This window comes from Cottoperca gobio, chromosome 4 (genome assembly GCF_900634415.1).
Source record: "Cottoperca gobio chromosome 4, fCotGob3.1, whole genome shotgun sequence".
NCBI lineage: Eukaryota > Metazoa > Chordata > Actinopteri > Perciformes > Bovichtidae > Cottoperca > Cottoperca gobio.
In genome coordinates, this window is record NC_041358.1 from 10564252 (window position 1) to 10585404 (window position 21153).

The following is a 21153-nucleotide window of genomic DNA, read 5'->3' on the forward strand; positions in this document are numbered from 1 at the left end:
CAAGGTCCATGTGCCACATTTGGTCCTTCTTTTTGGCTCTGAAAAGGCACTGAGAGAGTTTCCATTTGTTCACTTCTGAGGTCATTTAAATGCATTTGCTAAGTTATTTTATAACAATCTGCTCATTACAAGACTTGTAATTAACCACCACAATTCCTCGAGAGCTAAAAAGCTAATTGCTGCTTGTTAAATGTATAAATAATCCATGTCAAGTCACATTTTTGGTCCTGAAGCTATGACTCACGTGATGGAGAGTGTTTCAGTGTGTGGTCTGCATGACTTTAATAGTGACTTGGTGACTGGACTGTAATGGCTCAGCTATTCACTGTGTTTCCTTCACTACTAATGTAACCCAGATGGGCTGGCAGGAAGTAAACTATCTCTCTCTGCCTGATTCATCTCCCTCTTGGCTTTCAAATCTTTTTTTTAGTTTTTTTTTTAACTCTCATTCACATTTTTTTTGTTTTACTCACTGAGGACTCTTTGACCAGGAGATAGAGGCGGTACATTCAAAGGAAGAGGTTATACAGTATGTTCTATGAGTTTCTTGATGTGTTTACCTTTTTTCTTTCTTTGTTTCTCTCTTTTAGAGTAAAAGGAAGTTTGAGAGGGAGTGTAAAGAAGCAGAGAAATCTCAGATTACCTACGATCGCTTAGATAATGACATCAACGCCACTAAATCGGAGGTGGAGAAGGTAGGATGCTCCCGCCTGCAACACAACCGCTGTAAATAATGTGCCCATGAGTGAGCCAGCTTCTCCTTGCTCTTCATCATCACTGAAAATACCAGCATGTTTACTTTCAGTCTAAAGTGGGCACATGACCGAAGACCGTAAATTATTGGATTTGCCAGTGATTTCATCTTTCATTTTAAAATCCACATTTCATGTCCAACAAAACGGAATAACTTCATCTCACTACCCGCGTACCTAGTATTTAGTTTTTCTTAAAGTTTGTGCTGTATAATTGATGCTTTTGAAATTATACTCTAGCTCCTTTTTTCCTCCACACTGTATAATTAGACAAGGTGGATTAAGTTAAAGCTTAAAGGAAAATATACTTTTCCAAATAGAGGTTAAAGCACAGCCCAGCCATGTTTTCACATGAGCTACTGTCTAAAAACAGGTTTTAACAGAACAACTATGGAAATAAGAGGAGATGTACTAGAAATATCAAGTCACTCTTTCTTCACATAGCCCAATATAACAAATCACAAATTTGCCTCAAGGGGCTTTCCAATCTGGGGGGGGGGGTTGTATTAAAACACAACTTTCCATCCTATTTAAAGAAGAAGATGACATAACATTGGGTTCAGATTGTCTGCATTACAGTGCGCAATTTCCTCGTGCGGTCATGTTGGTCAGAGGTTGTCGAGGCTTCAGCTGATGTGGTTCTCTTGTTTGTGTTGACGTCATCGTTCAGGCCAAAGCCCAGTTCTACCTGCGCACTCACATGGCGGATGAGAGTAAGAACGAGTACGCTGCTCAGCTGCAGAACTTCAACGCAGAGCAGTGGAAACATTTCAACAACGCCATACCACACATCTTCAAGGTAAAGCAGACGTGCTGTCCTGCAGCTTCTTGCAGGGATTTAAATGACAGTGCTAAACAATATGTAAAGATATGTAATGTTTTAATGTTAGCGTGTCACTAACACTTCATCTCTAGTCATGTTTAGAGAAAGGGTCCGCGGTAAGTGCCCGCATTAAATGTCTAACTGAGCAGCTGAGCTCATGTAAACCATTTCTAATATACTGAGTGGGTATCTGTGCTGCCCGGGGAAAGGATCTGCTAACTCTGACACTTTGTTTACCGCTGACGGGCTTGCAGAAGTGTCCGTATGAGCACTTTGTTAATCGTGTTTAATCCATCTCCTCTGCTCCGTGTCACAGAATCTGCAGGACATGGACGAACGTCGCACGGTGAAGCTCGGAGAGACGTACCGGAGCTTTGCTGAGGCAGAGCGCAGAGTCATTCCCATCGTCTCCAAATGTCTAGAAGGAATGGTTTCTGCCGCCAAAGCTGTCGATATGAGAAGGGTACGTAGCAGAGTGGAGGACGGATTTAAGAAAGAAGAGAGAAAACAGTTGATGTTGTCTTCAGAAAATAAGCCCTTACATGACATATGGGAGGGATGGAGAGAGGGAAGAGGAGAACTTATGTTTTTGCTTGTCTGGTATCTTCTCATCTGTTCCCCTCTTCCCAGGATTCAGTCATTGTCGTGGAGTCGTTTAAATCGGGCTTCGAACCTCCAGTCGACTTCCCCTTTGAGGACTTCAGTCAGAATCTAAGCAGATCCGGTTCAGATGGGACCATCAGCAACACACCCAAAGGAGACCGAGACAAAGATAGAGACGGGGCCCCGGGGCCACGACCCGACCCAAAACACCCTATGAGCAGAACCAAGAACAAGCTGTGGCTGTTTGGGAAGAAACCAAAGGTACGAGGAGTGAAGGGTGCTAGTTGTTTTGTGGTGTTGTGCATTCTCATCTGATGAAGCAGAAGTGCCAGGAAATAGACTGAGTGTTTATTAGTTTTGCTGCTGGTTAATTCCTTCTTCAGTAATGTCATTTAAGAAAGCAGCTGTGTTGTCTTCCTCACAGACTTATTATAGTTAATCTGCAGTTATAATCCCCAACCCTGCAGCTGAACATCAGCTTAATTAGTCACATCCTGAACACTCATGTTTTCTAACTTTCTCTGCACCTGTATTCTCAGCGTGTCCACATTTCCAGTGTTTGTAACAACACTTTCAAATCTTTTCTCCGTTACACTCCTTGGACCTTGCTCCTCTCCATAAAGACCATGTTGGTTAATCATTAACTCTACTGTTGGTTTATGTTGGCGTCATCAGCTGCCTCGCAGTATCAGGAGCCTGTGTGATGTATAGGGTGTGTGTTTGTGTATATAGTTGTATTGTTTAACACACGGTGCCCTACATTTTCACAGGATGGAAGTAAGATGTAAGACAAGTAAGAAGTTTAAAGCTCATAAAAACTTTGCTTCTAATCTTAAGTATTTGTCTTTAACATTTATGAGTAACAATCAAAGTAACCGTGTAACTAAAGAGATGCAGGTCCAGCCGTTTGCACTAAGACGCTGATTGATATATTTCACTTAATAAACTCTGTGGCTGACTTCCTGACACGCATGAATGGCATAAAATAATTTACTGATTTGGCTCTTTGAGACTTTTCTTATTTTATTGGACTAAACGGATCAAATTCTGAAAACACGAAAGAGTCATTTAGTTATGCCGACATCTAACCATCTCTCAAGTCACTAGTCTCAATCTCTGTTTTAAACAACCACTGCTGTAATGTTTAAATGAATGAATACAATCCACAATATATAATGATGAATAATCCCTCCTGAAACAAGAACTGACGCAGTTGTTGATCACTTGCGGCTCCTACCGGCTGGTTAAACTGCACTCCATGAAGAAAAGTGAAGAATCACCGCAACCATGAGAGCTCCTGGAGCATAAAATCACAAATGTGCACAGCAAATATTAGGCTGAATGGTCAAGTAGTATGCAAGATTGGCTGCGAACCCACACACACACACACACACACACACACACACACACACACACACACACACACACACACACACACACACACACCCCCTCAAGGCTTGCGCCTGGCTGAGATAATGAGTCAGTTTTCATCAAAGGAAAGTCATACACGAGTCATGCTTATGACTTGGTGGGAATCCTGTGAATAATATCCATGTAAGCCTGAATGCTTTAATGATGACGAATGTTCTCTTCTCCTGCTCCCCACCAGTCCCCTTCATCCTGTCCTCCTCCACCACCTTCGTTCTCTTCCTCCCGTCCCAGGTCCACCTCCCACATTTTTCCTCCAACCCGGTTCAGCACTGACCTAGTGAGCCACTATCTGTCTGAGATAAAGACTTCAGTACCCAGAATCCCCCAGAATTTAAGGGGCCTGAGGAGAGGGGTGAGACAGGAAGTAGCGTTGCAGTGTGTTTGTGTCAGCTTGAAGTGAATTTAGTTGTTTTTTTATTTCTTCTACAGGGTGTCTGTAGTTTCATGGAACATATGTTGAGTTCAAATAAACTCAAGACCATTAATGGCTTAATGATAGGAAGCTGTTTTTCTGCTCTCAGGTCTGATTTGATTAATATTTTCAAAATGTACTCGATGAACTTACAGACACCGGATGATGTTTCTCATTTCTTCTTCTTTCTGTATTTGTCTTTCTTGGTTTGTTTCTCCTTCCCCTCCTTCCTTTTCATATTCCATCTATTTCTTTAGTTTTTGTGTGATTCTTTGTCTCCTTTTATTTATGAGACAGATTTTTGCTCCAATCATCACAAGATGGAGGATCCTTGGTGAAATATGGTGTGTGTGTGTGTGTGTGAGGGTTTTCGGCCTTCAGGTTGCAGTGTTGTGCGGGGGAAATGTGGGCTAAAGAATGTGCACCCAAATGCACTGATGTTAACCCAAGTTTGCAGTGATCTGTGTGTGTGTGTGTGTGTGTGTGTGTGTGTGTGTGTGTGTGTGTGTGTGTGTGTGTGTTGGTGTGGCTCTGCTAACAGTGTCCGTGTGCTCTGAAACGAAACATTCAGCTTTCAGACAGTTTAACACAAACTTGTAATTAACAACCGGCCGTTATCATGGCTGCGTTTCAATCTGTTTACAGTAAAGTGTCCATCAGAAGAACAGGCCCGACCCTTCGCTTTGACTCCCAACAGTGATACCCACTGCTTATTGAATATGATCTTATTTAGAGAGATGTATTCCAGACAGGCTAAAGTCGAAGATTTGATTTGGAAGTCAGTAAAAGGTGCCCTGAGGAGTTTTCTGGTAAACAAACACAAGTTATGTTTCACATTAAAGTGTATCTTGTGTATCCTTGAGGCCTAATAATCGTAAGAATCCATTTAGCATCGGCAAAGCAGATGTTCAATTTTGATAATAGACATGTTTTAAGATTTCGCTGCTTTTGTCTTTGTCATATATGATAGCAATGACTTTTTTTCTCCTAATTTGCCTCGAGATGATTCATTATTTAAGCAGCAAATAACAATCAAATGTTTTACTTAGTTATTGAAAGTTTAGTCATTTTACACCAGAGAGAAATCAATAAATCTTCACAAGAAAACCTCCCTGGTTTTTGATGAAAGCTTGAAATAAAATCAGATGTGAATCATTGCACCCGTCCACCTTCACTTCTGATTGTGTCGGAGTTTCACCTCCTGGAAACGCGTATCGATCTGAGCGATTGGTTTTCATGCTGACCAAACTGACATGCTGGCGGCTGCCTGACGTACTGACAACTAACCAGCATCCCGTGTTGTTTGTCTCTTTTTACTGTAACGATTAATGCGTCAGTGGTCAGTGAAGATGGTAAGTCTGCGTGAGTGTGTATGTACAAAGTAGTTCTAAAAGGAGCCAGCAGTGTTGGTGCATGTATCCTCGCCATGTAGGACTTCCCATAGTGTCCAATATCTAAACCCAGTAGTGATAGTAACGTCTCCTCTCCTAGTGCCGATAGATTTCCTGCCTTCTGACAGATATAATATTATTTTGACCTACTAAAGCTTCCTTACATATACATAAATACAAATAGAGTTCCCCAGTTTTAGTCTATATTACATCATTGTATGGTCCGCTCCTGTCCCAGAGGGAAATTATTGTTATTATAAAGCAACATTGAGGGAGAAAATATGGCTTTTGAATACTTTCAATTATGTTTGAATACCAACCTTGCAAACAAGTAATCAAATGTAGCCCCAGTTATTGATTGTACATTTGATTTATCCGACATGTCGCTTTGTTTCTAAGGTCACAAATGAACTTTCAACCTCAGAGTGTCTTGAGATGTTTGCTGCAGAAGTCAGTTTTAATGTCTAACATGTGAGATAACACGGTGATTATCTCACTCCTTCATTTAAGTTACGTTTGAGTCTGACAGCTACATGCTGAAGTGTGCTACTTATTTCAAGCCTCGTTCTGTGGAAAGTGATTTAACAAGTGGAGTTGGGCTCAACAAAGGTGCAGTGGTATAATAACTGTTTTAACTGATCTCTCCACACCTCAGAGAAAGTTACATTCATCTTTATTCCATCTGTCGGGATCATTCCTCCACATTACTGACATCATTTGTGTTGGTGTGTAGTTTGAAGATGTGCGTGCGTTTGTATTATCACCAGGCCCCATCTCTGGAGGATTTCAGCCACTTACCCCCCGAGCAGAGGAGGAAGAGGCTGCAGCAGAGGATCGACGAACTCAGCAAAGAGCTCCAGAAAGAGATAGATCAGAGGTAGGGCTACACCCATAATGCCTTGCCCAGTCCACATCATCATCACGTATGCACAAATAAGCCTTAACATTGTTCTGCTTATGTTGTTCCTATGGACAGCTTATCATTAGTCCATCCCATCAACTCCAGTGCATGTTTGTTTTGTGTCTTTCAGAGATGCCCTGAACAAGATGAAGGATGTGTACGAGAAGAATCCACAGATGGGAGACCCCAGCAGCCTGCAGCCCAAAATATCAGAGACCATGTGTAACATGGAGAAGCTGCGCTCGGAAATCCACAAAAACGAGGTACGAGAGGGAGAAAGTTTAGATCTAAGTAGAGCCAAACAACACTGTGACGGTAAAACCAAAGAAAGAGGTGGAGGGTAAGAGAAGAAAAGACGTGAGAACGTTTCAGCTCAGTATTATCTCAAGTCTTAGATTGTCGACTACACAAAGAGATACTCTGTGTGGATGATGGCGAGGTCAACCATGCTGCTTGTGATATTGACTGGAAGCCTCCTCTCGCTCTCTTTGTTGCCAGACTTGGTTATCTGAGGTGGAGGGAAAGCAGAGCTCCAGAGGAGACAGAAGACACAGCGCTGACAACCACCACCACACTCCTCAAGGCAGAGAGAGGTAAGCACAACATAAACACACTGACAGAGATAGAGGGCAAATATTTAAACATTAGGTATTTATCAATGACAACAGGTCAGCTGAACATGTGGAATGTTTTAACATTTCCAATAACATCAACTGAATAATGAATTAAAACATGACTTGGGTTTAAATTGAACTTGCTATATATATATATATATATATATATATATATATATATATATATATATATATATATATATATATATATATATATATATATATATTTATATATATAATATAAATAAATAAATAATATTAGGAAATGATTCCAAAATCACAGACTCACAAAAATGACCACAAATGTCAGTTTCACCTTTTCAACACTTGGAATTTTATATAATAACTTCCAACAAATGTTATTTATTGGATATATAATTATTTCAATAACTTTATTTAATATAATAATTATTAAGTAGTACAATTATCTACAACAATATAAAGGTTTCCAGTTCTTAAAAAAACAATGTCATTATAAATGTAATCCACGGTTGCTGATTTATGATTTAATTTGCACAGCAGACCTCTCAACGCTGCTTCAGCCCGAGTATTCCTGCTAACATTCAATTTTATTAATGGGAATAATAAATTGGAGTCTGTTACCGTATATAAGCAAGGAGCATTGATGTATTTTAATCATGCAGTCACAAAGCTCTGTCCTGCTGCTTGTTTCCCATCAGTCCTGAGGGCAGTTACACAGATGACACCAGTCAGGAGCATCACACGCCTCACAAGCGCTCCACACCGCCAAAGCCCGGACAGCCCAACCCCGACCCGCACGAGTTTGATGACGAATTTGATGACGACGACCCGCTGCCCGTCATCGGACACTGTAAAGCAGCTCTACTCCTTCGATGGTACGGAAAAATGGCATAAAGTGCTAAATCTCCTCATTATCAGTCTGGAAGGAAGAATGAGGTTTGTGAGGGAAAGCCATATTTATGACGGCCGATCGAGGAAAAGTGAAGCAGCTATCTTACAAATCCAGCCAAGCTATCAAAGGAGTCATTAGGGTGTGATGTAAACAGAATAAGAACATAGCTTTATGGTTTTCTAAGATAACTCGCCTGGTGGCTAATCTGGCAGTAAAACCAATGTTAGCATGTTGCTACTTAATATGGCTACTGTCTTCCAAATGTTAGCAACTGTGAATGTGCTGACAGTGATGGCTACCTGTACAGATAATGTGGGTAAGTTATCTAACAAGTTAACATGATAGAAACACATCCAGCGATGTTAGCTGTAAGATGATCAGCCCTCAGATTGCAATGTTAAAAGTCTAAATACGCACTAAATGTTGAATTGTTGACAAAAGGTGAGGACGCAAAAGGTTTAACAACACCTGATATGCCTGAGCCCTGAGCAGCACTTTGGATTATCCTGTAAATATGTATCTATGATAATTGTGAATGAGATTTAATGCTTACACTATGTGTAATAACATAATAACTAAGTAAGTTTGAAGGATCCAAAACTAGCCTCGGTGTATATTTGTTTAATGCGATGTATTCTTTGTTTGACTCTCAGGTCAGAACGAGGGGACACTGGTGATGGCAGGAGACGAGGTAATGCTCTTTCTTATTTCTTTTACAGGTTGTTTGCAGACCAAAACCAACAATTAATTGTTCCCAGGAACAAGTAGTGTCTGTGAATCTAAAACCTTATAGAGCGTATTCATCTGTCTACGATGAAAACACGCAGTGTAGTCGACTTTGACTCGATCTCACATCCACCGTCCTGCTGCTGTAAATACTCATTGAAGCATCATATGTGGATTAATCCGCCGCTGTTAATAGTCCCCAACAAAAGCACTATTTCCTCCTGTTTAAGTAATGTTAGAAAATGAGGTTGACATCAACACAAGTATAGAATAGTCCCAGACTTATAGTATGTTTATTAAAGCCCCTTTTTGTAACGTCCAACAAATCCAACATGGACACTGAGACAACAGCCACACATAGTCTACATTAATGTTCAGTGGGGTTGTCTCATTTGTGTCCCTTGAAATAATTTGACAGACGGTATCCTCATTAAAATTGAAAACTACACTAAAGGTGTTTTGGCTTTGCTGTAGTCGATGGAAGGCCTCTATTCTGAGTAACAACTTACTTTACTCATTAAATAATGAGAATCCGCACATTTCCGGTGTATAACTTTAATGAACAAGTGTCCAGAAAGTAATTTAAAAGACGTCCTTTTGCCGCTGCAGGTGTTGTACATCATCGAGGAGGATAAAGGCGACGGCTGGACGAGGGCGAGGAAGCAGAGCGGAGAGGAGGGCTACGTTCCCACCTCCTACGTAGAAATCACCATGGAGAAAAACAGCAAAGGTGCTGTCACCTACATCTGAAGCTAACACTGTCCTCTCATCCTGTCTGTCGTCCTCTGCATCCTCCCCGCTTTCTGTTCCTCAAAATAACACTACAAAAAGGAGAAAAAAGACAGTGTCTCAACACATGCATGGACATTCATCTGTTTTCTGATTTCCATCCCATCTCTCTATCCTTCTGTTTATCCCTCTAACCCTGTAATCATTCGTCCTCCTCTCATATGTGTGGGACGGTGTTTCAGAGGTGAGTGTCTGAGCACAGAGACAAAAAGGAAAAACCTATCTGATGGTGTGTGAGTGTGTGTATGTTGTATATGAGGCGTGTGTGTGTGTGAAAGATGTCTCCACTGCTGTTTTGAGCCTCATGTCAAGGCTTCACCTCTTCGTATCGATCAAAGTGTTTTAAGTTTTATGTAATATATTAGAAACAATTTATTTTTAATTATTTTGATGTTTCTTTTTGTTTTTAACTGGAGACTTTTAAAACTGATTTTAAGCTCTTTGGATTCACGTGTCGACATAAATCAAAGATGTTCTGATTGTTATTCGTGTGTGTGTGTGTGTGTGTGTGTGTGTGTGTGTGTGTGTGTGTGTGTGTGTGTGTGTGTGTGTGACCTGTGCCATCACACTACAGGGTGAATAAGACTTGTCTGAGGTTTGTCTGGCTTCAGCCTTGTTAGTGTTGTATCCTACAGTTACAGGAGTTTGGCTGATTTAGTCTTTTTGATATCATGTGTCCTCTCAGAGCAGAGCGGGGATTGTTAAAGCATAAGGCTGGAGTTATTCTTTATTTTCCTGTATTGTCAACAAATCCCATGAAAAGACCAAAACCAACAATGTGTTGGTTTCTAAATACTACAGGAGTTTCTTACCGTGTCTGTGAACCTCAGCCCATTGGTTACGTAGACGTACATCTTTAAAAACGGGTCACAAATATATTGTTTAATTTTTACTTTTAAAAAGCCTTAACACTAAAAGAAAAACCGCTGGTCACTGAAGTCTTTAGCAGACATTAATAAATCACTTTTAGAGAATGAAGAGATACTCGGAGAGTACTTGTTAGTGGGATCCATTCATTCATGGTTTTATTTTTTTTAATGGTAACAATAATAATAAAGAAAAATATATATCACCAGCCGTATTCTTTAATTCTACATGAAAAAGTTAGAAGATAAAGATAGTTATGTGCAGTGACAATGTTTTCACAGTTAAAGGACGCCGTAAGAATAATTATTTTAATTCTCATAAATAAATAAATCATGTATTTTATGTTCTCTTGCGCTCATATACCGACTGTTGTTGGTCATTGTTTGAGTCACTGATTAATAACAGGCTCTGATCATTAGAGTTTCTGTTGGTATCCATGATGGTATCATCCTCTACTGCAGGTGCTTCATGACATCTCAATACAGTCACGGTTTGAAGGGTTACTTCTACTACAGACAAGGATACAAACGGAATCATGTCACCCAGCGACCTGGAAAGTGTGGCTACCATCTGTTTGTTAATATTATCACTTTATTATTTCTTACACAATCCCTGGTTAAACGTGTTTAAAGGGGAGGCTGCCAAATGTACAAAAAGAACCTTTTGTTCCTTCTTTTTTCCACTCTGTGAATCAGTTGTGAGACGATCCTTTTATTTACTTCCTCACTTCTTTTCCTGTCCCTCCTCCAATTTCATCTATCCTTCACCCTGTACTTTTTCCTCATTTGTCATTCTTCCTCTCTCTCTTGATCCCTCCTCCGTCTTATTTTTAGTTTTTAGTCATTATTTCCTTCTGCCCTTTTATTTACCTCCTTCCATCTTTCCTGTCTCCTTCTATTCCTTTCTGTTTCCTCTCCCTTTTTTAAATTGTTTAAGAAAAAAAACCCAATACTTTGGCAGTCTCTCCATATGAACAGTTTAATCCTGTAGAAAACACAAACTTCCTTCTCAAACCCTCAATCATGTCTGTGTTTGTGCGTGTGAGAGATAACTGCAGCACCGTGTGCGTCTTGTAGTAACTCACTCTCTCCTCTATGTGACTGCAGGTTCCTGAGGGCTGCAGGGTGGCCGGGCGATTTCATTGGCTGGTGGAGGGCTCACGCTGATTGCTGATTATTGGTGGTGGGGGGTGACCCATGAAAGAGAGAGTAATAAGGGGAAAGAGAGATGAAGTAGAGGCAGGTTTGCATGTCTGCATGCTCACATATCCATAATCAGCAAAGTGTTTGTGGGTTACAAGAGGAAGAAGGAAGGGTCATAAGTAGAAGGGAAGATGACCTTAAAGCCAAAAAAGGCACCAATAGTATTTAATAAGTGGCAGCCACTAGAGAAATCTGCAGGGGTTTCTAAACTTTTCCGACAAGCTGCAAACATTGCATGGTGAAAATTCAGCAGCCGTGGCAGGAAAATGTGTGCTCGTTCGCAGGGCTGTAAACCACAATCCCCATCCTGCTGCTGGGATGGAAGATGAAGCCACCGTCGGACTTTTATTAGAATAAACAGAAACTGAAGTTGCCGCTTCCTGGTTCGTAAGCGTCTTAAAAGATGGGACTTCTGTGATGGCTACACACCTTTCTCCTCCCATCACATCAGGGGGGGGAAACCTACTGATGTACTGCTCTCTGTGGGTTCAAATATTTGTGTATGCATCACTTTTCTGTTTTGACAGCAAATAGAAAGCGAAACATAGATGCGTACTTGAAGGTTTCAGCTCACAGAGAGCAGTGCAGCAGCAGGTCTCTGATTTGTTGTGGATTTATCCTTAATTGACAGACAGGAGCATCACCCAACCTCACCGATTCACTGTGTGCTTTGTGCTTTAACAGGAAAGCCTTTTATGAATTGGTCTCTTCAGTAGGTGCTGATCAAAGTTTTGGAGGAAACGTTTCACTAAGCCTTTTGTTGTGGCTACCATTCAAGTTTCTCTAGTTTGTTTTAACTCAAACGAATGGGCTCCTCAAACTATAAATAGCATTTTGACAGGAAATTCTCATCACAAAAGAAATGCGGCTGAAAGCTTTGGAAACATCAAGTAAGTGAACCTTGTGATGAGCTATTTTTTGGTCAAACTGCCATTTCCAAAGAATGGACCCTCGATCTCAAAATGAAATTGGCACGTTAGTTTTTATCTCCGAGCTGTCGCATCTAGCAATTCACAATGTTCCCATATTCTCTGAATCAGATTGCCAACATGTAAATGTTTCCCCAAAACTTTTGGTCCAGCTCCTCATGAGAGAAAATCAGTTAATTTCAAACTCCGACTGTCAGGGTTTGTCACCTTTTGTAAGGGCCAGTTGTGCTGCCACTAACAATGTCAGTGCTGCACTCATCTCTGTCATCATCATCTGTGCTCTGTTGGTGACGTCTGCCTGCCCGCCTGAGCCACTCTGCTCCTCATGCCTGCCTTCACCCTCATACAGCCGCATGTCCTTAGCGTGTCCTGAACATGATCAGACGTTTCATCTATGACATTAACTGCAACTTTACAAGTGTGTGTGTGTGTGTGTGTGTGTGTGTGTGTGTGTGTGTGTGTGTGTGTGTGTGTGTGATACTTTGGCTGAGTTGTGTGTTGAATGCTGCATTATCCTGATGTTTCAATGGAAGTCCAGCATGATTTATTTTTGTGCATTTAATGTTACTCAGTCACGTTAGGCAGATAGCAGGACTATCAGGGGAATACAGGACCTCTCTACCACTCTTTCTTTTCCCGCCTTTCCTCTCCTTTTCTTCCTGGGTTGTAATACCACCAGTAGACCAGCAGAGGGGAGCCTGACCACAGATCAGCTTGAGACGGACTGGGCCGCTTTTTAATAACACCAAACACGGAGGAGCTCTAGTGTCTTTGCAGTCAGACTCTGCCTTAAAACTTCACCTCGTTTTACTGTGGCGGGATTATTCTGGATGTGTCTGCTCATCCGCCTGACTACATCTCCCATCAGCCACCTGGGCTCAGCCTCGCCTCCTTGAGGACTCTCAACTGCATCTCCATAAACCACAAATTTTTTCCATTTTAATCAGTTGTATTTGTGAATGTGACGACACGCGCACGCATGTATCAATGACATGTACACACGGCTATGGAAGGCCAAGCGGGCCAAAAACATGTGTCGAATTTTGGCGTGTTTGGCTCTCCATACTTATTAATATGTAAATGTGTCTACATGTGCCTGTGTTACATGTGTGATGTTAGTTTTTACCATTGAATGATTTGTACATATTAACATCTTTAATGTCATGCTGAATGTGTTTCCATAGTGATTGTTTTTAGGTTTGTTCGATTGACACTCTTCATGAGAGACAAGGTTTGAATTGAACTGATGCACTTTGCCCGGAAGTACTACAGCATTTGAATCCGATTTAAATGAACGAATGAATGAAGGTCTGTGTTGTCTGCTGAGAGGGGCGTGAACTTTATGAATGACCACTGTGTAGCAGCGAGAAACAAAAACGGCTCAAGTAATTTCCTCTTCCCGATGTTTTGTATACTCGTTGTAACTCTTGACGAGCAATGACAAACTTTTTTTTTTGCATGATTTTCTAGATTCTTTAAATTCATTGGTCTCTGGTGATTACTTTTGAACCATTCACTGTATCTCTTCGATAGACTAACACAACTACACATCTGAAGTAAAGTTTGACTTCCTGTCGACGCTATTTAAGACATAAATGCCACTAATGATTCGGCAGGAGGCTCAGTTGTGATCTGTGTTTCTTGATGAAGCTGTGAAATGTACAGTGTGATGCTGTTGGTGTTGTTACTTGAACTTCAGTCACGCTTCTCCACATCTCTGGTCTGCGACCATATTGCATCGGAAAAAATAGTTTAACATTGAGAGAAATTTGCTTTCCACAACTTGTTTTTACACTTTGTATGGATTAAACAAACGGGACAGGGACTTTGTTACCGTTGAAGAGCCAGGCTAGCTGTTTCCCTCTGCTCCTAAGCTTTATGCTAAGCTAAGCTAACAGGCTGCTAGCTGTAGCTTCAGATGTACTGTACACACATGAGAGTGGTGTCGATCTTCTCATCTAACTCTCAGCAAGAAAGTGAAAAAGATTATTTCCCTAAATGTCCAACTATGTCTAAGTATTCCCTCTGTACTGATTCATTTAGCTTGAGGATGCGATATAGCACAAATGAAAGGAAAAGGTTTCTGCAGTATGTCGGTTTTTGCTTTTTATGATGATAACTTGTAAACGCGTACATAGATCCGTCAGTGCTTTTTGTTTTGTGTACACATCTGATGTCAGGTTTATCTACAGCTGCTAACTTGCTTGCTGTTCCTTAAATTGAGCTGAAACTAAATGTTTTTGGCCTTTTTGTTTTTTTAAACTGAACGATGATATATGATGTGTGCAGTCAAGTGTTGCATATTAGATTCTTTTTCTCAAGTGCTAATACAGTCATATCGTTGAATCCCACTTCTCTTTTAAAGCATTTAGGCCTGCAACTAATTGTTTTTCATTATTGATTTACTCTTTGCGATTGTTTAGTCTGTAAATGTAAAATAAAAAGGTGAATAATGCCTATCGACAGTTTTAACAGCCGACGGCGACGTCTTCCAATGTTGGTTTTGTTCAACAAACAGTCCAAACCCCAAAGATATTCAATCAACAATAATATAAAAAAGAGAAAGGCAGCATGTTTGAGATCATTTTCAAATCGCACCGATTTCAGCACTAAAACCAGTACCTTGCTTGTAATTGTAAATGTGCTCTTAGACATATAAGATTTATTCGTAGTAGAGATGATAAACAGAAGATCATTCAACTGTTTCCTGCTGAATCAGTGCTGATGTTGCTGTGAGGATCTTACAGACGGTACACTCCAAGTGTTTCATGTTCTTCCCAAATGTCCTTTAGGTCTGGAGTGTACTGTCCCTTTAATCAAAGGATACATGATGTCAGTAGTAACGCAGCAGCTTTGAAATGAGCAAACCTTTTTTTTTTTTTACCATGAATATACATATAAAAATTGTGAGCTGAGTATTATAACAGCCACTGTGCTGTAATTCTGAATATTATGCAAACATACATTACAAAGCAGCTTTGACATGTTAAATATGATAACGTTTTTGTACAAATGGGTCTTTACTGAAACCTTCGATGCTACTGCAAACCGGGGTCACGCTAACCACCCGGAAGAAAAAAACAGACATCTTCTACATTCCTCTTGTTTTTAAACTCCATGTTTGTCCTTTGGAAACTTTGTACACATACTCTCAGCTTTTTAACTGAAAACCCTTTTTATCAGCATTAACATCCAATCACACTCATTAAAAAAAGGCAACTGGTACAAGGTGATTTTGAAGGATATTAACATCCATGTAAATGTGTGTTTTTACCATGATGCATATGTTGTAATAACCAATGGCAGTACTTCTCTTTCCATATTGTTGTGCACATCTTTTTACTTTGAATGTTGTCAGACACTTTGTGAACAAAATTGCTTTTGTTTTTCTTCTTCCAAGATAATGTTCTAATAAAAATAAACAGCAATGAAAAGTGCATTTGTTTTCTGTGGCATTTTATGAAATGGAGATGAGTTTAGATTCAGCTGTGACTGGATTGACTGCCAGATGAGACCTGTGAGTGACCTTCAATTTAATACTTCATGTGAAAACTTAAATGCAGTCAACATCTGGCGTGAAAACGTTTATGCCGACTAGCATAAATCATAATGACGAAACAAAAGCCTTAAAATGTGTCGTTAAGTTTCGATGTAAATTCATTTGAAGCGAGTTGGCCTCCGCTGATTGTACATCATATTTATTCAATCTTACCACTGTAGTTCATAATATAAACATATTAAAATCATCATCTTTTTCTTTCATCAGTCTTCTACAGAAAATATGTACAGTCTGTTATTAACATGCTATTATTTTAAATATGTACAACTTTAGTCTCTTAACTTGCTTTCATTTTTAAGCATTTCATTCAGCTTTATGCAGAAACAAAAATATTTTCACCTGGAAAAAGACATTTCTAGCTACATTCACACATGGACAGGAAGTGTTTGAATTGCTGCTACAAATAAGGTTTTCTGCTCCTTCTGTATGTAGAAAAAAGATTTACTGTAGATCTTTGTCATCTGATGACCTGTGCAAAAAACACCTTGTAGAAAAACCTTGCTATTAATATTAAATTAATTTATAGTTGTAAGTATATAGTATATCATATATTTTTAGGTGGTTTTGTATCAAAGGTCACACAGATAAATGCAGCCAGCAATCTCATTGAAACTCTTAAATACAATTTTTATTTCTATCTAGACAATATACACAGACGTAGGAACATTTCCTTCCTGCGTTTATAAAACTGACATTTTACTCCTAATGTATTCGTCACAAGATATATCTATTTGCTGTTTTTCTCCTTTAGTCTTAATATATAATTATGTTCTCCACTAACTGGAATGTCAGAGTAAATATAAAACTGTTCAGGAAAAAGAGCAAAGTTTCTAAACCAACGTCTCCCTTTCAGCCTCTCTTGTCTGCTCTGTTTTCACACAAATATCAGCCACTGAAAGTTTAGCTCTGACCAAGCGGCAGATTTCACCTTTTGTTTTTGGAGGATTTCTTTCACCAACACATGGAGGAATTTAGTGACCTGTGTGTGTGTGTGTGTGTGTGTGTGTTTTTATAGGTGACGTCTGATAGTTGTGGGGGATTGAGTAATTGTTTTATTTTACTGTTTATGATGTTTGATTTTGAAGAGTATCCTCTTCCTCATCAGATCGTTCTCTGATCAACTTTCTGCCTCGTCACAGTTTACTTCTCTCCTTCTCTTAAGTCCAAAGTGCGTCCGGATGTCACAGAGTTGTTGTCCAGGTGAAGTCAGATTAATGTTTGTGTTTTGGGCGGGGGCTCCAGTTTCCGTGACAACGCCGTGAGGATGAGGTTGAATTTGTTGTAGCGATCTGATTGGTTGACTGACGCTCCACGGCTTCCCCACAGCAGCCGCAGCTGAAAGTCTGTTTTAAACACCTCCAACAGGTCTTCATCGCATGTGAATCCTGGCAACAGAATAAAACAACTATTATAGAAATCAGTTTGTTAAATTGATGTGCACAACTTTGTGCGTTCTCTTGTGTTTACCTTTTAAGATCTTCTGTGTGTTAACCGTGTAGCTGTGTGCGTTATCTGCGACGTCGCGTGCAGCCTCCAGGTGGCGCAGCATGATGTCACAGCCCTGGTCGCTGGTCTCCCAGAGCTCCGCCCCCTCAGGAGTGGTTGACGGACGCTCCATCAAAGTGAGGAGGGGCAGCAGGAGGGGGACGCAGGCCACCGGAGGGGAGGAAGCTGCAGGAGGAGGAAGAGGATGTGGATTTAAAACAAGGCGGAAAGCTTTGTTTTTACTTTGCTATTCAAAACTGTTTTGTAACTGAATTGTACTGTAGATCTTAAAAATCTTAAAGTTTGGGATTTCAAACCAGCAGATATTATGGGTCTATATCCGATCTTTTATAGCGTGTGACAGCGTTGTTCAGTACCTGTGCCCTCATACAGATTCTTGTAGAAAGGTTTGAGTATTTTCTCGTAGTTGATGGCGGTCTGTGTGTAGTTCCTTCGTAGAGTGGTCCATGTTTCCTCCAAACGACTGATCTGCAGAGAAAAACAACACACATCAACTACAAGTGTCTCAAACTACCATCAAACTATTTTTAGATACATTTTCTTTAAATAGGTTGAATTGGTCAAAAGAATGCTCCGAAAGAATAACGTTTGTGTAGTTTTCTGTTCTGTTCTGTTCTGTTCTGCAAATGTGGGCTAAAAAATGTGTTTCCATCATCAGGTGTGTTGCACTGATGTTAACCCAAGTTTGCAGTGACGTGTGTGTGTGTGTGTGTGTGTGTGTGTGTGTGTGTGTGTGTGTGTTGTGTGTGTGTGTGTGTTACCTGCGGCAGGTCCAGGGCTTTCATCAGGGCCGTGAAAGCGAACAAGTCGCCCACCGTGTCCTTCAGCTCCAATGCGACCAGGATGATGCGATTTAAGGTGGACGCCCGCTCGTCTGCGCTGCCCGTACAACCCAGAATATCCACGGCAACGCCTATCGCCATGGTGTGGTGTCTGGGAGACAGAGGAGGGGAGAATTATCAACACGAGCCGACGGCAATGTGATGTCCGTGTCTGTTTTTGTTTCATTCAGTTAGTTTCTAATCTAATCTCTCAGTGACTGTCTGAAGCCTGACAGGAAGTGCAATGAATCATCAGTTATGAATCACCAGTGACGTCATCTCAAATTTCAGTCTAAGTGCAGGATGGCGTATCAGATTCTGTTAAACCAGTTGTTTCCAACCTTCTTGGACTGTAACCCTTTAAAATAAAGACATTTTAGAAGAGCTGAAAGTAGCCAGTATCTCAAAAAAAGCCAAACAAACTACATAATGTCTGAAAACTAACTGCCTATTTTTTCCTTATACCTTGAATCCTTCTTGTGACTCTTCAGATTGGTTTCGGGGACCCTTAAGCTTTGGACAGAGCCAGGCTAGCTGTTTCCACCTGCTCCCAGTCTTTATGCTAAGCTAAGCTAATCGCATGCTGGCTGTAGCTTTATATTTAGCGTACAAGCTCGAGAATGATATCGATTTTCTCATCGAACTCTCAGCAAGAAAGAAAATAAGAATATATCCCCAATTGTAAAACTATCCCTTTACATGTAAATTGTTTACTTGAAGTGTGTAAATGATCTTTCTTGAACTTCCTGGAAGTGTGTTACTTCCTTCTGTATCTGTGATGCAACATATGTGCTGTTGTGTGTGTGTATGATGTGCATTTATAATGTGTACCTTTCCATCAGGTCCAGCCTCAGCTGTCGCCCGTGTGGCAGCGTCACCAGCTCCAGACCGGAGGACACGCCCATCTGACCTTTAACCTCTGGAGTCACCCCATCTATCCTCGCAACCTGCAGGAGAAAAAAAGGTTTACAGTTGTTATATCTTCCTCTCTTATTCTGTGTGTGTGTGTGTGTGTGTGTGTGTGTGTGTGTGTGTGTGTGTACCTGGCAGTCGGCCATCAGCAGGTGTCTAGCGATGCTACGGTGATCGTGGCTGAGCAGCAGCTCCTTCGCTCTCTTCAGCACCACCATCTCCAGCGGTTTGTTCTCCGGCGGCAGGAGTCGAGATCCGAACTCTGCCGGCCGGAACGACGACTCCGTCTCTTCGACCGGCCGCTGGAAACTGCTCCCCTTGTCTTTCTCCTCCTCCCTCCCCGCGTCATCCTCTTCTTCCTCGCTGGTGTTTTCTAAAGCAGCGATGGCGTGATGATAGGAGCTTCTATCCAGTCCTCTCGTTCCTCCCGCCTCCGTCTCCTCCGTCTCCTCCTGTCTCCCTACCTCCCCCTCTCTCCTCAGTCTCTCCACGTAGCTGCAGAGCAGAGGCTGAAGGTCCAGGTCTGTGTTGGGGTCCCTACAGGACCTCAGCTCTGCAGGGCTCGGCTGCAGCCGCTCAGTCCACCTTGTTTTTGCCTCTGAATCTGAATACTGTTCAGCTGGTGAAAGTGAGGAGCTGTAGGAGTCTGCGGGCAGGAGCTGGTGGAGGAACTTCAGGGGTTTCACTGGAGGTACAGGAGGGCCTGTGGTGGCTGTGGGATAACAATTGCAGTATTAGTAGTTGCATACTTTCTAGTCTTTTACTTATGTTTATGAGTAGACATTAATGTGAATGTTTCCTCCATAGTCCAAATATCAATAATTCAATTGTTAAAATAGAATATGAGCAGCCAGAGCAATTAAAAAGGTTATTACATTACAGTTCATTTAGCTATAGTAGACAATTCAACTGGACTGAAAGCAGCTTGTAACCTTTCTTAAATAAGTCAAATAACTTAAGGTTGAAGGACACAGTTCAGAAAAAGTTCACTTGTCAATGTTTAATTAATTGAATTGTTTCAGAAGCTCTGTGCTACTAATTCTTTACATTTAATGGATGACATACAACTCAGACTGAACATTTCACAAGCTTTAAATCCGAGTGGCCTTTATTTGAGCACATATTGTTGTAGCTGTAAAGAAATTCAGATATCTCTGACTTGAAACCAGGAGGGTGACGTGAAAAATGACTACTCAGCTGCTGGTAGGATATGGCTACGATATGATAGAGATCATAAATCGTGTTTTTAACTTCAGGTTTAACAACATGACAAAGTCTGTGAAATCAAAGAGGGTAGTTTGACACAGTTACTGTGTGACCTCACTATTGATATTATATACTGTATATATGACCGATTATTTAGAAGTTGAAGGGTGATTTACAACTACAGCCTGGAAATATTTAAATCTAAATAACCTTTATTCTTGGAATGTCTTAGAATAATAAATTACTACTAAAACTGAACTGTTGGCAGACGGTGTTAAAGTCTGTAGAGGCAGAACAAGTAAATTCCCCTGTAATAATTTAGATTTTTTTACAGTTACATATGTACATCTTAAAACTAACGGGGTAATGATTTATTGATTTTGATTTTAAAGTTTAAAATGCTTCCAGCGAAGCTCGATGTAACAGGATAAGTGCACCTGTTAGCTGAAAAAGTATTCATATTTCTTGATACATTTTTAAACCTTTACTACTTTGAATGATAAGTTAAAGTGGATGCAAGTTACCTCCATTCATCCATGTAGAACCAAGAGTTTCCACACACGTGGAGTCCAGGGGAGGTGCAGTCAGCCTGGGGGAGGTGGAGGAGGAGTCTGTGAGGCTGGAGGAGCTGGAGGGGAGAAGGCCGGGGGAGCGAGGCAGTCGAGCCAGCGGCACCTTGCTGGGTTTGGGAGGCGGTTTGGGACACAGCTGGCTGTCAGATCCTCGGATGGCCTGGCCTGTAAACACAATATGTTTTATCAGATATACTTTGAACCCAATGTAATCAATCAATGTAGTAACCCTCTGATATTTGTGTCTGTATTCAAGACATTTC

General features: G+C 40.8%; 2 protein-coding genes across 3 annotated transcripts in view; one reads left to right on the top strand and one right to left on the bottom strand.

Annotated features, from left to right (window-relative positions):
* The window catches only part of fnbp1l (formin binding protein 1-like), a 43908-nt gene extending 28157 nt beyond the window's left edge, over positions 1–15751 (top strand). The window contains 12 exon segments of the mRNA XM_029430360.1: positions 591–695; positions 1423–1551; positions 1892–2038; positions 2206–2439; positions 6180–6289; positions 6444–6576; positions 6812–6906; positions 7608–7767; positions 7769–7784; positions 8455–8492; positions 9137–9257; positions 11290–15751. Of these exon segments, the coding sequence (XP_029286220.1) occupies positions 591–695; positions 1423–1551; positions 1892–2038; positions 2206–2439; positions 6180–6289; positions 6444–6576; positions 6812–6906; positions 7608–7767; positions 7769–7784; positions 8455–8492; positions 9137–9257; positions 11290–11297 (1296 nt within the window). The 3' untranslated portion in view covers positions 11298–15751.
* Positions 15752–16479: 728 nt separating this feature from the next.
* bcar3 (BCAR3 adaptor protein, NSP family member) overlaps positions 16480–21153 on the bottom strand; it is a 59913-nt gene continuing 55239 nt past the window's right edge. For both annotated transcript variants that reach the window (XM_029430357.1, XM_029430359.1), the window contains 7 exons: positions 20843–21055; positions 19244–19824; positions 19032–19147; positions 18141–18312; positions 17736–17847; positions 17341–17544; positions 16480–17258 (listed from right to left, as the gene is read on the bottom strand). In XM_029430357.1, coding sequence (XP_029286217.1) covers positions 17080–17258; positions 17341–17544; positions 17736–17847; positions 18141–18312; positions 19032–19147; positions 19244–19824; positions 20843–21055 — 1577 coding nt within the window. In that variant the 3' untranslated portion in view covers positions 16480–17079. The remainder of the gene's footprint in view (positions 17259–17340; positions 17545–17735; positions 17848–18140; positions 18313–19031; positions 19148–19243; positions 19825–20842; positions 21056–21153) is intronic.